Raw genomic sequence first — 19169 nt, forward strand, 5'->3', positions numbered from 1 at the left:
TGTAAAAGGCAGAGGTTAAGAATGTTACAAGAAAGTGGTTCCATCATTATTTTCAGATTTATTGTTTAGATCTGGGACTTCTCATTTCCGTCTATTTATTATTTATTTCTTCTTCTTCTTTTATATAGGCAGTACTGCCTGTTTTTCTTCAACGGTGCCTTTCATTCTGCCCCTAAGTTGTCATTCCATCTTTTCCTTGGGCGTTCTATACTTCTCCTGCCTAACGGCGACTTGTCCCTGGCTATTCTTACTATCCTTGATTCAGACATCCTGCTTATGTGCTTATTCCACTCTTATTTTCTGTTCTTTACCCAGGTATTTATATTGTTTACCTTACATATGCGTCTGATTTCCTCACTTCTTACCCTATCCTGTAGTCCTTTTCCAGCAATCCTTCTTAAGATCTTCATTTCGTTGGTTTCCAGATGTCTTAGTGTTTTGCTTGTATCTGGTCTTGTTTCGGCCGTGTAAGTCATAACTGGCCTAATAACTGACTTATATATTCGGGACTTTGTTTCCAATCTTAGGTGTTTGTTTTTCCAAATTGTGTCGTTTAGTCCTCCGGCCGTTCTACTGGCTTTAATTATTTTGTCTTTTACCTCTTCTTCGATATTGTTGTCGGCTGATAGATTAATTCCCAGATATTTGAAAGTCATTACTTGTTGTATAATTTGATTGTCTAACTCCAATTTGCATCTTATTGGTTCTTTGGCAATTACTAAGCTTTTTGTTTTTTGGGCTGATATTTTCATATTCATTTCTTTTGCGTTAAGGCGGGTTGACATTACTAGTGAATAACGAACGTGGCTCACGCTTACGTATTTTGCCCGTGCTATTGTTAGATATTTTATTATCTATTTTCAAACTCGAGCAGTACATTTGTATTTATGTAATGCATAGATACAAATGTACTGCTCGAGTTTGAAAATAGATAATAAAATATCTAACAATAGCACGGGCAAAATATGTAAGCGTGAGCCACGTTCGTTATTCACTAGTAATGTCAACCTGCCTTTAATGTTGAACTCATGCAATAATCTTTGTAGGTCGTCTTCGCACTCTGCTACTAACACGGTGTCATCAGCGTAACAGAGTATTTTTATCTCTCTGTTGCTCATTTTGTATCCTCTTTTTTTCTTCACTTGTTTTATTATTGCATCCAAGATTATGTTAAACAGTAGAGGGCTTAGTGAATCTCCTTGCCTGATTCCTGTGTTTGTTTCTATGGGTTCTGTTATTATTCCATTGAATTTCATTTCTATTTAATTTCTTACATATATGTTTTCTATCAGTTTTATGATATCCAGTGGTAAATTTTTGTCATATAGTAGGTGTATCACATCTTTTAATTGGATTCTATCAAACTCTTTCTCTAGGTCTATGAAACAGAAAAAGGCTGGTTTGTTATATTCTAATGATTTCTCCGCTATTTGCCTTATCACAAAAACTGCATCGTTATATGATATTCCACTTCTAAATCCTTGTTGTTCATCCGATATATTTATGCACGCCATTATTTTCTCCATAAGTATTTTTGTTGTGAGTTTCAGTATAGTGCTCAGTAAATTTATCCTTCTATAGTTACTGGGGTCTGCCCTATCACCTTTCTTAAATAACGCTATCATTTCAGTGGTTCTCCATTCTTCTGGAATTCTTCCTGTACTTATTATTTTACTTATAAGGATATTCAGTTCTTTGTGAAGTCTATCTCCTCCGTATTTTAAAAGTTCATTAGCTATTCCATCTTTCCCAGGAGCTTTTCGATTTTTCATCTTTTTTAAGGCGTGCTTTATATCTTCCTCTTTAATTTGTGTTTTCTCATCCGATTCTAATCCTGGTGTTTCCAGTTCTTTGTAATTAGCTGTTTGATAGAGGTTTTTTAGGTGAGTTGTCCATGTATTTGTATCAATATGTTTTACTTCTATCAATTCCTTCATTTCTGCTTTTGACCTCTTATCATTTTCCACATTTCCTTTTGCATCCCATAAAAGTCGTGCTCCATCTCTTTTGAAAATGCTTCCCAATGTTATGTTTTCTTCCTTCTTACTATTGAGTTTAATTCATTTCGTACTTTTTTATATTCTTCATATGTTTGTCTCGTACTTTTGGACTTGCCTGGACCTATTCTAGGTAGATTTTATTTTTTCTTGGCATTTTATTTTTATTTCTTCACAGAACCATGGAGTTCTCCTTTTCTTTCGTATATGTTTACTTATCTTACGTTCTCCATGTGCTTCCGTTGCTGACATTTTGATATTATCTCTGATCTTCCTCCAACTTTCTTCTATGTCTCTTCATCAGGTGTAATGTAGTTTTCATTCAGTACTTTTTGCAGTCTTCTTTGGTATATATCTCGTGTTGACAAGTCTCGTAGCTGTTCTACCTTTATTCTTGTCTCACATTCAACAGGGTCTCATTATTTATTTAAAACAAATAATTAAACTGTATTTTATTATATATTATAATATAATATATGTTCATATGTTCCTACTAAGGTTTAAGTGGTTATTGGTAGGTAAGGGTTTAAATAACACACAACACTCAACAAAATATGAGCAGTTTAGTTATTAACTACTTTATAAAAAATATGAAAAATCCTATAAAACACGATTTTAAAGAATAATCGGTTAAAAAAATTAAAACTAGAAAGATGATAACATTTTTTTTCATAGGTTCCACATTTGTTGCACAATGGTTGAATTAGTCCTTTGACTTACAAAAAACGTATTCAAACTTTTAATTAGTACTTAATCACAATACCATCCAGTCCGAAAGAAATTAGGCGAAGCAATAAAGCACTAAAATTGTAAAATCAGTCTTACCTCAAAAAAAAAGACAAGACGGATCTTAATAATTCTTTTTGTATTCGATTCGTGAATGCGCCAGGAAACTTTGTGACCCCGAGCCATGATATAATATTGAAAAACTGCATACAAAAAATGCATTTTTAAATGCATCTCAAACAGACAATAAAAAAATTCTGAACTCGTCAATTGTCGGCGGAAATGAGTTCAATTTTGTTACTTTAGAGTGTTTGGGGTCGCTGAAAACGAATATGACGTCGTAAGTGATCTTCGGAGTACCTGGTGCCCCAGGGTACTTACTGTTTACCACGTCATTAAAATTCATTAAAAAATTAGTCAAAAATCATTACTCGGGTGGTTTTTAGGGTCACTAACGACAAATATGACATCGGTAGTGATCTACGGAGTACCTGGTGCCCATTGTACCAACTGTTTACCTCGTCTTCTGCAGTTTTCGGCAAATTTATTAAAAAAATAGTCAAAAATCATTACTCGGGGGTTTTTGGGTCGCTGACGACGAATATGGCATCGAAAGTGATCTACGGAATACCTTGTAACGAGGGTACCTACTGTTTACCTCGTTTTCTGGAGTTTTCGTCAAATTCATTAAAAAATTAGTCAAAATTCATTAATCGAGAGGTTTTTGTGGTATCTGACGACGAATATGACATCGGAAGTGATATCCGTAGTACCTGATGCCCAGTGTACCTACTGTTTACCTCGTCTTCCGAGGTTTTCGGCAAATTTATTAAAAAATTAGTGAAAAATCATTAGTCATGAGATAAACAGTAGGTACCCTGGGCACCAGGTACTCCGGAGATCACTTCAGATATCATATTCGTCGTCAGCGACCCCAAAACCCCCTGATTAATGATTTTTGACTAATTTTCTAACACGTTGACGGACAGAACGTCCATATACGTCTAATTTCGATTGATGTAATGTGACACAACGTCTATAGACGTTGCATTTTCCCTATTCTACTTTGCAAAATACATCTAGTGTCACAATACTTGCTTATACATTTGACGAAGGTAAACAATTCCAAAGACGAGGTAAACAGTAGGTACTCTGGCACCAGGTATTCCTGAGATCACTTCCGATATCATATTCGTCGTTAGCGACTCCAAAAACCACCGAGTAATGATTTTTGACTAGTTTTTTTAATAAATTTTTGCCGAAAACTCCACAAGACGAGGTAAACAGTAGATACCCTGGGCACCAGGTACTCCGTAGATCACTTTCGATGTCATATTCGTCGTTAGTGACCCTAAAAACCACCCGAGTACCTAATGATTTTGACTAATTTTTTAATGAATTTTAATGAAGAGGTAAACAGTAGGCACCCTTTGCACCAGGTACTCCGGAGATCACTTATGACGTCATATTCGTTTTCAACGACCCCAAAAACCCCAGATTAACAAAATTGAACTTATTTCCGCCGATAATTGACGAGTTCTGAATTTTTTTTATTGTCTGTTTGAGATGCACTTTAAGAATGCATTTTTTGTATGCAGTTTTTCAATATTATATTATGGCTCGGGGTCACAAAGTTTCCTGGCGCATTCACGAATAGAATACAAAAATAATTATTAAGATCCGTCTTGTTCTGTTTTTTTTGAGGTTCAGTGCTTTATTGCTTCGACTAAATGTACTTCTAGGAAAACAAGAAAGCCAGCCGCGAAAAATGAATACGCTGATTCTATATTTAGGGGAGTGCAATTAGAACGAACATGCATTTTCTCGGAAAAATTCAAACAAGCTTATATTTTTCTAAAACTTTTTATGTTAGTTTATATACTTGTTAAAGTAAAAAGTTCTACTCGCAGATTTGGCCGCTAATTGTTTATTAATTATTTAAAGAATAACAATGGTTTTGTATAAATAATTTTAAAAATATCGTTAAATTCATCATTTAACTTTGATCAAATATGTTTCTATTTCGTGTTTGATTATGCTGAATCCGAATATGGCATTGCAATTTGAAAATTCTTATACAGAAGCTCTTATACAGTATGTCTGCGTAGATAGGAACCACATGGAAAACTTTTTTAATATAAATTTTACGAAAAAAAGTTATTCTTCATAAAATGCTCTGGATGGTCAAAAATCTAAAACTCAAGCATCAGATATCAAATTTTATCAATTTTATACGAGTTATGTCAAAAATATGAATTTCGTTAAAGAGTAAAGTAGATACCTTTATATTCCAGAATATCAAAAAATGATATTATGAAAAGTTGTTTGAAATTAAAAACTATGTTTAAATATACAGTTACATCATTCTAATCGAAAAATTTTTTTTTCATTTTTTTCCCAAATAATTACGGATACTCATCATCATTTTATTACAATTATGAGAACTATTTTATTATCACTTTACGAAAACAGTTATTCTTCATAAAATGCACTCCCGGGTCTAAAATCTAAGATACAACCATCAGATATCAAATTTTTTAAATTTTATATGAGATATGTAAAAAATATGAATTTTTCTTAAGAGTTAAGTGCCTTTATTATTCACAGTATTTTAATTAGAAGAATGTAATTCAACACTTAAACAAAATTTTTAATTCCAAACAACTTTTCTTAATAACAATTTTAGATATTGTGAAATGTAAAGGTACTTTACTCTTGAGTGAAATTCATATTTTTTGACATATCTCGTATAAAATTAATTAAAAGTGATATTTGATGATTACATCTTAGATTATATATGATGCAGAGTATTTTATAAGGAATAACTTTTTTTCGTAAAACTGATAATAAAAAAAGTTATAAATAGGTTCCTAGTTACGCAGACATACTGTATAAGAGCTAAAAAAATTTTTTTGCTGAACATTTATTATTGTTGAAGCTTATTATTAAATGTATTTTAGGTAAGTTTTACAGAAAAAAGTTTTGATCATTTTGTATAAACATTCTTTTAGCTGGTAATTTTCGGTTTTTGTATTACATTTTTGTTATCTTTCTTAATTTCCTCAAAAAGAAATAGTGTGTTTCATTTTTAGAGTAAAATAATTTAGTGCGTTTTAAAGATTACATCCTAGGCTTTAAAAAACCACAAAACCACTTATAAAACTGTAATAGATTTGTTAAGACTTGAGTAATACCGTCTTAAAGTGGTGGTAATTCTATAAAACTACATAGATTTCAAAAATTACATTTTTTGAGACGTCATATCATTTGAATTACATTTTTGAGATTTTTTTTGAATAAAACATCATTTAGTAAAATGCTTGAAAAATAAGTTGGGCAAAATTGAGAGTTTTATAAGAAAAATTGTATTAGTTACACATTTTTAAATCTTTTATAAACAAAATCCATGTAAGGCTCAATTTCCGCTCACACCGTACTTATGCCCATACATTTTGTTTCTTTTTATTATAACCGTAAGATAGCTTAATTATTGTTGTTCTGAAGCTATTTTCTTGTGGCATTTTTACAATTTTAACTATTTATAATGGGAAATAACCACAATATTATTAAAATATGATTTTTATTAACGTTTCGACGCCCAAATCGGGTGCCGTTATCAAAATACAAAATACTATTAACATAAACAAAAATGTTGTTGCTTAGTAAAAAAATTCTTCTAATAATTTATTTAATTTGACTCATTTATATCGGCAATTCAGATACATATGATACATTTTAAAGTAGAAGACTTTAAAATGATATTGCCAATATTTATGAGTTGCGTTCCTGGGACGACTTTACTGAAAGATAGTTCATTCGATTACATGAAATCAACCCCAACTCAAGAATATCCGTCACAAAAAAAATCATAGCATGTGATCTGTCTTTAAAAAGACAACCACATGCAACGGTGACATTAAAATTCTCGCGTTAGAGATCTCATAGTAAATCACGAGGGAAAACCAGGAAAGACCTCGTGATACTATCTCGACATCGTAAGTATTTGGTCTTACATTTAATTTACTTTCAAAATTAATACCAAATTCTGACTTTACTATGATTTTGTTTAAATTATAAATAATATTAATAATACATGGATATATAAGTAATATTAAAATATAAAGTATGTACTAACTCGACTATTGACTTACTAATTGTGGTATTTTCTTTCTATTGACTTCCTCTTTCAGTATGGGTATCCACATTATACTGCATTCCATAAAACGTTAATAAAAATAATTTTTTAATAATATTGTGGCTTATTTCCCATTATAAATAGTTAAAAGCTTAATTATTCTTCTTTCATGTTCAATTTGTAAAATTTCATTTGATCTATTAGTTAAAGAATTACATTAAAATAACTTAACCATGCACTTCGCCGTACATTAGTTTACAGTGCGCCAATGTTTGTGAGAAGGGTGACTTTAGCGTTATAAATAAAAAAATATAGAAGATACAGATTTAATTTTAGAAAATTCTTTATATAAGTTTTTTTTGTAAAATTTTCTGAATTTTTCAATGGTCAAGTCAGTTTTTTTCTAAAATTTATATTTTCGTAGTTATTTAAAAAAAGAATTAATTTCGCAGTTCATTTGTTTAATAAAAAATTAAGCACCCACTTCTGGAGTAGAACTTTTTGATATGTTGTTTATTAAACATTTCTTAATGAAATTACAAAAAATTCTGTCTTGTTTGATTTTTCCGAAGTGAAAATCTATATGCACTCCCCTATATTGTCTAATAAATAAAAAACAAGGATACGACTAAATGCTACAAATTAAGAGGAAAAGAGTTAATAAAAAATATGTAAACAGTTTTACCTTTGGTTTTGTTGTGGTAGCAAAATTTGTATCTCCAATTATATAACTTAAACCATATCCCATATATGTTTGCGTTACAGTACTGCAGACTACAGATCTAAAATAATAATTAATAAATATGTATAACTTGTATGTAAAGAAATTATTGTTATTTTATTGTACCTATTATTTCATTAAGTTCAATAAAACATTGGAGACCTTACGAAAAAAAGATCAAGAGGAAGACCACAGGTCAGATGGGTTGATGATATTAAAAGAAGAGGCGGAACAAATTGAAAATATGTTGCTCAGGATAGAGTCCAATGGAAGGAGTTTAGGCTTACGTCCAAATATGGACGAAGAAGGCTAAGAAAAAGAAGAAGATTATTTCAACCAAATGATTATTTCACTGAATTAGATGTGTCTTCTTATTCTTCTTCTAAAGATACCGTCTTCTTTCGAAGGTGGATGATTATGACTACTATTTTTAATATGTTTACAGATGTTCTAAAAAGTTCAAAAATTGCACAGAAAAGTTGCTGATCAAAAAGTTGCAGCTATAGAACCTGAGTTATTTTTCATGAAATTTTTTCTGCAATTTGATTAGGTATATTTTTAGTAACTTTTGCTTTTCTGGCAATTTCTGATGACATTGACATTCTGTCATTCTCCCAAGCTTGATTGTTTACATACAAATTCTATTTTAATAAGATTTAAGATTGTAATAATAACATAGGTAACGATATGGTAACCATGAAAGTGCAATAAAATGTTAAATAATCAATATAACCTTTATTTTAGTAAAAAATTAACAGTATTATGGTAATTATGTAAAAAAGGCGGCTGAGAAGAATATGGAACAACTGTAAATAAAAGCAAGTTAAATCAAATAAGACCTATCTTTTCTATTAACTGAATAATTTCTTCGGCCATTTAGTACCTATCTTTTTTCTTCTGACCAATATACATTTAAACAAGCGAGATACGATAGAAAAAAGATTGATCACTCATATATTTAAAAAAAATCAGTAGTATGTTTTACAGGATTTTAACCCCTCATCCGCCAATATTTAAATACATCGTTTTTCTTCTACAATACCTTTTATTTTAATGTTATTTCTATGTTCCATAGTTTTTGAAAAAAAAAATCAAATTATAGAGTACATTTTTAAATGTTTTAAAAATCTGCCTTTTTCTCCATGTAACTAAAAAGTGATAAGAGATACGAAAAAAAAATGATTCCGTACAAAAACAATATTTTGACAGAAAATTCAATTTTTTCATAACTTGTAGCACAAAAACTCTCAGAGATATCACTACTTTAAATTAAATTGATAGCGCGACTATCACATTTCTTGCGCTCTTACCCATTTACCTTTTAAATACTAAATATAAATTTCTTTTAAATTGGATTTTGAATGAATACGGTATCTTTAGAATCAACGCAGTTATTGTAAAAACCAAACATTTTTTATTATTTTGGAGCATACACCAATTTTGGAGTAGATGTGAATTGGATCTCGGTATCGACTACTCACTTTTCACAGCTACTGGTGAAAAGAGTACAGTTTACTACCAAAGAGTTTATTACTAAATTCAAAATCGGCTAGGCGATAAAGTTCTCAATCCAATTGATTGGGGATGGAATACTGCTAATGGATATTTGCAGCCCACAAAAATGCATAAATCACCTACGCCGTAGGAATTAAGAACTTTTTGCAACTGAAAAAAAGGATGCAGTGCGTCATGCTTTTTTGTAACAATATACGTGCGGGATTTGCTGGTGTTTACTGCCAAAACAGGGCTCCAATCTCTGATAAAGATTAGGAAGGCTCGAATGAGAGTGGCGACATTAATGAAGAGTAAAATAAATCATTGATACCACTGTTTTTCTTTAAATGTCTGAAAAATAATTTTACATATTTTTCTATAGATCTTTTGCATAATATTTTATTTTTTTTCTGTAAAGATAATTTTTTCTTCTTTTATATTTTTCACCATGAGGGGTAGTTTTAAGTGATGTAAAATTAGAAAAAGATCCTAGTCATGTCAATAAGGAGATAACTAAATGTAAATGATATGTTTAAATGTGTTTTTTACTTTTTTAAGATAGGGGTTATTTTTAAGGGTTGAAAAATAAAAAAATGATAAAAAATAACATTGATATTAGATTATTAATTAAAACAGTAATAAATCACATTTTTACACACTGTGTTATTAACCTTCCGTAACTAACATTCGGTCTGTGAGACGGACCACTTAGAGTTTTTACGATTATATCCAAATTGTTCATTATGATCTTCGCCGCCATCAGTAGCTGCCTGATTCAGGTGCCTGTTTTTAGTGTTGAAGTTTGAGTCCTTGGTGTCAAGTGATTATGCAATTATCGGCAAATTTGGTCTCAGAGACCAATGTTGAACGTGACATAATCGATGAAAAAATATTTATATTAACGAAAAACGTGCGAACAAAATAGGCACCATTCTTGTTTAACTTCTTCGTGCCGGACCGTCATTCGGCAAGTCGTCTCCTATATACGGATTCGAGCGGCTTCGCGCGGTCTGTTAAAATACAGTATCACACTACAACAAATTAAAGTTAATGTAATAATAACACTAATTTTAGAAATAAAACTATGTTTATTAAATTTATTATTCTACATAGTATGGGAGCTAAATTAAATTTTATCCATAAAATACCATTTTAAACAAAAATTATTAAAAAAGATAAACAAGATAATTCGGATGGAATTCCCCAGATTATTTTGTGCTTGATATCGTCTCAGTCTCCTAATCTGGGAAATTCCATCCGAATTATCTTGCAAGGGATAGTAAGGTAAGTTGTAAACAGCAGCACAGTAACTTCACCTCCCACACAATCCCATCAGTCAAACATCCAAACAACCTTATTACCAATCAAATTAACTAAATATAATCTCTTTTTGGACATCACCCCCTTCTGGGCATGGTTTCTTCACTTTTAGGTAATAAAATAATTTAGAATAAGGTAATTTATAATAATTTAGAATAAGGTAAATAATAAAATAATTTAGAATAAGGTAATTCTTACGAAACAAAAATACCTGAAATATGATGCAGATGGTGTCACCGTCTTATATGGCAAAAGAAAACTCATGATGCACCCGTGTGCATCACCTTACTGAGTGGACAGTCAAGCATGATACACACGGGTGCATCACCGTACCAAAGAGGTAAATTTTACTCCGTCACGGAGTAAACACAATCCTACGCTTGAAAGTTTGTCAATGGAAACATTTTTTTATATCGGTCTCTGACACCGATGTTAGCTTTAATGTTTAGAAAACCTATGTTAGTTGCGGAAGGTTAAAAAGGGTGGTTTATAAGGGTTAAATTATTCAGATCTTAAAATATCAATTCTTAATTTTTATACCATACTTATATTGAATTATGACAGAGTGATGCCATATCATCTAAAATGCACGGGAAAAGTGTCTAATAAAATAAAATAAAATTATAAGTCTAGTTTTTGCATAAATATTCACAACTATCACAATATTGTCCAAATTTTTCTGCAATCAATTAATCAAATCTGAAGTATATAATAAGGCTATATTCGATCATGTATTGAAACTTGCTTTCTTATAAAGTGTCACAAATATAGAATTCAACAGGTTCGATGGAGGTTCTTTAAATATAAAGAATATTAAGAAAAGTAACAAAGAAAGAATCAGCAAGAAAGAAACGTTTCAGAATTAGGACCCAGAAGAACTAGGACCCTTAATAAGGTCACTGTTAATGAAGAACAGTGGTGAATTCAAGATGGTTATTATGTAGACAAGATTTACGAGAAATAGACTTATTTTTTAAAAATGTCTGTCGACAATTATTGTAAAACTCCTTCAAAACTTAAGATATTACGCTTGGTAATTTACTATTTTAGTTGGGAATAAGTCACAATTTTATTTTGAAATTAAGTTTGTTTAACATTGCGATTTCCACTTCGGAAATCATTGTGAAAATTTCCGAAGTGGAAATCGAAACGTCAAATAAACGTAATTTCAAAATAAAATTGTGGGTTATTCCCAACTAAAATAGTAGGTAAATTGTGATAAACTAGTTGAAAAACTCTCGACGCTAGTCAATTAGGATATGGAGAACAGTGAATATTTTGTATCCCGAACAAAGTAAAGAGATGCCTCTATAATTCTGACACAACAGTTTGTCTCCTTTTTTATGAATAGGGCAAATTATACTTTTCTTCCATTGTTGGGGGATTTCTTCTTCTATCCATATCTCTCGTATTAGCTGGTACATCTGTTGTGTCAAATTCCTTCCTCCTTGCTTGAGTAGTTCTGCAGGTATTTTATCTATTCCCGGTGCTTTATGGCTTTTTTGTATGTGGATTGCCGTTTGGACCTCCTCTAGCGTTGGGGGTCTAGTTAATTCATTTTCTTCTCCATCTTCCCCCAGCTCTTGTTGTTGTACCTCCTGCCGTGCCTGCTGCTGCCTCTGTTGTTGTAATGGTGGTTGTGCCCCTTTGTTTAATACTTCCTTAAAATATGTCATCCAGGTTATCTTAATTTCGTCCATATCGCTAATGATTTCACCCTTCTTATTTTTGCAGAGGCTAGTCTTCGGTTTGTATCCCTGTCTTAAATGTTTAATAAGTTGGTATGCACTACGTGTTTCGTTTTCCTTAAACTCCCTCTCTATGTTTAGTATCCGTTGGTTTTCGTACTTTCTCTTTTTCTGCCTGCACAGTTTATCTGCTCTTCGTCTTTTGTTCTCAAATTCTGTTTTTCTCTCTGTAGTACGTCTGAGTATGTAATTCTTATGTGCTTTATTTCTTTCCTGTATAGCTTGTTTGCATTCTTCATCGAACCATGTTTCTTCTCTCCGTTGTGTCTTTGTTCTTATGACTTCTTTCGCTGTGTTTAGTATTATACTGCTTATGGTGTTCCATTGATTTTCTATTGTGGAGTCTGCTCTGTTTTCTTCTAGTAATTTTTCATCCACTGTTCTCTCAAATCTTTCTTGTACCTCAGGGACTTTTAGGTTATCTAAGTTTAGTTTTTCTTGTTTTGGATATTTTTCCTTTACCTGTTGACTGATTTTGCATCTAAACCGTGTCTGCACTAGTAGATGGTCTGAGTCACAGCTTGCGCCACGTCTGCTTTTTACATCTAATATACTCGTCGCCATTCTTTTTTCAGTCAGTATATGGTCTATTTGATTTATTGTGTTTCCGTCAGGTGATATCCAAGTGCCCTTATGTATGTCCCGATGTGGGAAGCATGTCGAACTGATAATCATATTCTTTCCAGCTGCGAAATCTATTAGAAACTGACCATTCTCATTTGTGTCTCTATGCAAACTATGTTTCCCTATTACCCCTATGTACTCTTCTTCTTTTCCGATCTTGGCGTTTGTGTCTCCTATCACCATTTTAATGTCGTTTCTTGGTATTTAGTCATAGATTCGTTCTAGATCTTGATAAAAGGCTACCTTAGTGTCTTCTTCCTGTTCGTTTGTGGGACAGTGTACATTTATAAGGGTTATGTTGAAGAAATGCGTTTTTATCCTAAGCTTGCAGATTCTTTCATTGATGGCTTGAAAATCTGTTATCAGGTGCTTCATTTTATTATCTACGATAAAGGCTACTCCAAATTCTTTATTTCCTTCATCTTTACCGCTATACAGTATAGTGTGTGTTTTAGTGTCCCGGATACCTTTTCCCAACCATTTAGTTTCTTGTACTGCAGTGATTCCTATTTTATATCTTTTCAGTTCGTGTAGAAGGATCCTCTGTGCTCCTGGTCTATTTAGCGTTCTGACATTCCATGTTCCCAGCATAAATTCCATATTTCGTTGCCAAAGTCGTCGTCTTGATATCCGTCCATTCCGAGGCCTATCTGAAGGTTTCGTAGTAGTACTTTTTTACAAGAATAGGTTACTGGCCTATCGCCCAACCCCCTTTTCGGAGGACCATTTCTCCCTTCCTCGTCAGCCCTGACCCTACTTTCCACTGGGGTTGGTTACCCAATCTCCGGTAAGGTTGCTCAGGTTCTCCAGGGTTAATTTTTCTATTAGGATTGAAAACTAACTTCATCTTTCAATTGTGAGATGACGCTAGTCACCTAATACCTTCACTTCGGTTGAAATGGGTGGGAAAAACTCTCGACGATAGTCAATTAGGGTATGGAGAACAGTGCCTACGTTCTTTCCGATAAGGCTCCAAAAAGAGCCGAAAATCGCGATTCAGAGGACTGGACTGCGCTCCGTATTCTAATTGAAAAGTAAGATTGTTTTGCCTTCGCATTGCAACTGAATAAAAATGGTATATATTTTTATTTTATAGTCGTATTACTCCGTAGAGTAACCAGGTGCATTTTCCGTTGGAACTTTACTGAGCTGCAGACGGGGGATGTGAATTGCATAGTGTAGAATTCCTTCCCTTTGTCTTCACTGCAGCATCCATTTGGCTTGCAAATTGTAGAAGCCTTGGAGGTGTCACCAGGGAAATGTACCAATAAGTTTTCAATTCGAAAATCTTTTAGTAATATTTTTAATATTTTCAATATTATAAATTTTGCTATTAGGATTGAAAACTAACTTCATCTTTCAATTGCCAGATGACGCTAGTCACCTAATACCTTCACTTCGGTTGCAATGGGTGGGAAAAACTCTCGACGCTAGTCAATTAGCGTATGGAGAACAGTGCCTACGTTCTTTCCGATGAGGCTCCAATAAGAGCCGAAAATCGCGATTCAGAGGAATGGACTGCGCTCCGTATTCCAATTAAAAAGTAAGATTGTTTTGCCTTCGCATTGCAACTGAATAAAAATGGTATACATTTTTATTTTATAGTCGTATTACTCCGTAGAGTAACCAGGTGCATTTTCCGTTGGAACTTTACCGAGATGCAGACGGGGGATGTGAATTGCATAGTGTAGAATTCCTTTCCTTTGTCTTCACTGCAGCATCCATTTGGCTTGCAAATTGTAGAAGCTTTGGAGGTGTCACCAGGGAAATATACCAATAAGTTTTCAATTTAAAAATCTTTTAGTAATATTTTTAATATTTTTAATATTTTCAATATTATTAATTTTGCTATTAGGATTGAAAACTAACTTCATCTTTCAATTGCCAGATGACGCTAGTCACCTAATACCTTCACTTCGGTTGCAATGGGTGGGAAAAACTCTCGACGCTAGTCAATTAGCGTATGGAGAACAGTGCCTACGTTCTTTCCGATGAGGCTCCAATAAGAGCCGAAAATCGCGATTCAGAGGAATGGACTGCGCTCCGTATTCCAATTAAAAAGTAAGATTGTTTTGCCTTCGCATTGCAACTGAATAAAAATGGTATACATTTTTATTTTATAGTCGTATTACTCCGTAGAGTAACCAGGTGCATTTTCCGTTGGAACTTTACCGAGCTGCAGACGGGGGATGTGAATTGCATAGTGTAGAATTCCTTTCCTTTGTCTTCACTGCAGCATCCATTTGGCTTGCAAATTGTAGAAGCTTTGGAGGTGTCACCAGGGAAATATACCAATAAGTTTTCAATTTAAAAATCTTTTAGTAATATTTTTAATATTTTCAATATTATTAATTTTGCTATTAGGATTGAAAACTAACTTCATCTTTCAATTGCCAGATGACGCTAGTCACCTAATACCTTCACTTCGGTTGCAATGGGTGGGAAAAACTCTCGACGCTAGTCAATTAGGGTATGGAGAACAGTGCCTACGTTCTTTCCGATGAGGATCCAATAAGAGCCGAAAATCTCGACTCAGAGGATTGGACTGCGCTCCGTATTCTAATTGAAAAGTAAGATTGTTTTGCCTTCGCATTGCAACTGAATAAAAATGGTATACATTTTTATTTTATAGTCGTATTACTCCGTAGAGTAACCAGGTGCATTTTCCGTTGGACCTTTACCGAGCTGCAGACGGGGGATGTGAATTGCATAGTGTAGAATTCCTTCCCTTTGTCTTCACTGCAACATCCATTTGGCTTGCAAATTGTAGAAGCCTTGGAAGTGTCACCAGGGAAATATACCAATAAGTTTTCAAATTAAAAATCTTTTAGTAATATTTTTAATATTTTCAATATTATAAATTTTGCTATTAGGATTGAAAACTAACTTCATCTTTCAATTGCCAGATGACGCTAGTCACCTAATACCTTCACTTCGGTTGCAATGGGTGGGAAAAACTCTCGACGCTAGCACAGCATAGAAAACGCAACAGCAGTGACACACTAGTAGGCGGGAAAAGTCCGCGCACTATTACTGCGCAGATCGTCGGCCATTTTGTGCGTAGTACCAGACTATGTAGAAAATCGACAGTGTTGCCGATTTGTACATAATTATCAGATTTACTCAACTTTTATGACATTCATATTTTTTAACATAATTTTATACGTATGCCTGTGGGAATTATGTCAATAATTGGGACATAACACAAAATATTGACGATGAATGGCGATTGTATTGTTAATCTTTTGCATAAATTCCAGAAATTATTCAAAAAGAATCTCTTACGGGTAATAAAGTTGGTGACATCGGCAACACTGATGAACCAACACATCACATCACCACTGAGATGAACTACGCGAAAAATGGCGACCCTGTACTTTTCAACTTCAAAGGCGGCATCAGGGAGTGTCCTTGCTGTTTCGTTTATTATGCTGTGACGCTAGTCAATTAGGGTATGGGGAACAGTGCCTACGTTCTTTCCGATTAGGCTCCAATAAGAGTCGAAAATCGCGATTCAGAGGACTGGACTGCGCTCCGTATTCTAATTGAAAGGTAAGATTGTTTTGCCTTCGCAATGCAACTGAATAAAATTGGTATACATTTTTATTTTATAGGTAAATTGTATTAGGATACCGCAAGAAAATAGCTTCAGAACAATATTTTATTTGGCGCTTCTTACGCAATACCTTTTAAAATACACTTACAACATCCGATGAATCACCTTCGATAGAATTTAACTGCTTAGTAGAATATTAGAATGTAGAATGGAATATTAGAAGTATACAAGGCAAAGAAAAAGAACTGAAGATGGAGTTTGAAAAAACAGGACTAGATATACTAACAATAACTGAAACTAAGAAAAAAGGACAAGGAATGGTAAAAACAGAAAATGATCATGTCTTATTATATAGTGGAATAAAAGAAAACAAGAGAGCAGCGGCAGGGGTGGGATGCGTAGTGCACACCAGATTAACAGACCAGATAAGTAATAGAAAGCCTGATCAGAGAGAATACTATCGGTTGAAATGAAAGATAAAGGCAAGAATCTAAAAACAATAATAACTGTATATGGTCCAAACGAAGACAACTCAGCTTATAATAAGGATAAATTCTGGGAAGAATTAGCATTGGTCACGGAACAAGCAAAAGGAGATATTAGGAAAAGATGGAGAAACAGCACGAAACAATAATGGTATGAGAATGCTAGATTTCTGTATGATGCACAATTTAGTAATAACGAATACATTTTTTGAACACAAAAACATACACAAGTACACGAGTACAAGAGAAGTTAAAAGTAGAGAAGGAAAATCGATAATTGATTACATGTTAGTAGAACAAAATAACAAGAAAAATGTAATAGACACAAAAGTTAGAAGGGGTCCAGTAATAGGAAGTGACCATTATTTAGTAATAATGAAAATAAAACAAAATATGTCAGATAATAACAACACTCACAAAATGCAAGAAAAGAAGCAAGAATATGAAACTATTAGGTCGTATAAGTTGAGAAATACGGAGAATACTTAGAAGTACTTACCAGATGATCATAAATCAGAAACTGGAACATACTAAAGAAAATAAAGAGGGTCAAAACGTTGAACAATTATGGAACAACTTCAAAGAGATAATAGTAAATACAACGACAGAAGTATGTGGAACAAGTAAAAAGAGCAATAAAAGAAAGCAAATTGTATGGTGGAATGAAGAAATAAAACAACAAGTTAAAAGAAAGAAAAATGCTTGGAAAATATACTTACAAATCAAAATACCAGAAAACTATGAAGAATATAAAAAACACAGGAGACTAGTAAAAGAACTGGTTGCCAAGGCAAAGAAGGACAAATTGACAGAATTTGGAGAAAATTTGGAAACAAACATTAAAGAGAATCAAAAATTGTTATATGGAGATAAAAAATTCAAGAAATAGAAAACATAAAGAACAAAACTGGCGAAATGCTTACAGAAGAAAATGAAATAATGAACAGGTGGAGAGAATATTTCCAAGATGTGCTACAAACTCACTGCTATCAAGAAGAAAACAATGTAGCAAACCAAAGAATAGAAGTAGACAATGTAGACCCTATAACCATAAATGAACTGCAAGAAGCTATTGCAGAAATGAAAAACGGAAAAGCACCAGGGTATGACAGAATAACCAGTGAAATGATAAAAAAATGGGACAAAATTCAACAGAGCTATTATTAAAAATATTTAATGCAGTTTCGAGAGAACAACAGATACCGATGGACTGGCAGAAGGCACAGATAGTGCCGATTTATAAAATGGGCGATAAAACAGATTGCAACAATTACAGAGGAATAACACTGTTAGCACTGCCGTGAAAATATACGAAAAAATATTGAACAAAAAAAATATTCAGAGTATAACAATAAAATAACAGGAGAAAAAAATGTATATGGCTTACATAGATCTTGAAAAGGCTTTTGGCACGGTACCAAAGCAAAAATTATGGGAATTATTAGAGAAGAGAGGTATAAGTAATAAAGTGATAAGGGTAATTAAGAACATTTACAACAACAATGTGAATTATATCATCAGCCAAAACAGAACATCAAAACTATTTACTACGAACGAGGGACTAAGACAAGGAGGAGGATTGAGTCCAACACTGTTTATAATTTACATGGATGAGATAATTAAAGAATGTAAAGTAAAAGTGAAAAAAATGCATGGGGGTTCTATAGAAATTTAAGAAGAATAGACATTTCAGAAGGAGCGTTCGCCGATGAAGTCGTCATATTGGCCGAAAATGAGAAACAACTACAAAAAAATATAGAAATATGGAATGAAACACTAAAAAAGTATGAAATGACAGTTAATAAAAATAAAAAAAAGGTATGGTCATGGGGGAAAAAGAAGAAGAAGAAGAAAAGATAAACTAAAAATAGAAGAAGTAAATATAGAACAAGCACGAACATTCCAATACTTAGGAGTAGAATTAGAAGACAACGGAAGACAGGAAACAGAAATTAATAATAGAATTCAAAAAACAATGAACCTATACCATGCAATGAGCAATAAATTCATAAATAAAAAAGAAATAACACGAAAAACAAAAATTAATGTGTTCATGTCAATATATAGACCTGTATTAACCTTTGGTTGCGAGTCATGGGTACGAACAGAACGACAAAAGAGTAAAATACAGGCAGTAGAAATGAAATACCATACTTAGACGAGTACGAGGAGTTACTAAAAGAGATAGACTACGGAACACTCAAATAAGAGAAGATTTGGAAATCGAGTCAACGTTATAATTTATATAGAGAAGGCAACTCAGTTGATGGGGTCATCTTCAGAAAATTGATCAGACAAAACCGGTGAAAGAAATTTGGCAGGTAAAAACGCAAAGAAGAAAGAAGAAAGGTAGACCACGACAA

At 32.9% G+C, this 19169-nt stretch overlaps 1 protein-coding gene across 4 annotated transcripts in view; it reads right to left on the minus strand.

Annotated features, from left to right (window-relative positions):
• LOC126884493 (neprilysin-1) overlaps nucleotides 1–19169 on the minus strand; it is a 162128-nt gene that overhangs the window by 60794 nt on the left and 82165 nt on the right. For all 4 annotated transcript variants that reach the window (XM_050650428.1, XM_050650429.1, XM_050650427.1 and 1 more), the window contains one exon: nucleotides 7544–7640. In XM_050650428.1, the coding sequence (XP_050506385.1) occupies nucleotides 7544–7640 (97 nt within the window). The remainder of the gene's footprint in view (nucleotides 1–7543; nucleotides 7641–19169) is intronic.

The sequence above is a fragment of the Diabrotica virgifera genome, chromosome 5, assembly GCF_917563875.1.
Source record: "Diabrotica virgifera virgifera chromosome 5, PGI_DIABVI_V3a".
Lineage (NCBI taxonomy): Eukaryota > Metazoa > Arthropoda > Insecta > Coleoptera > Chrysomelidae > Diabrotica > Diabrotica virgifera.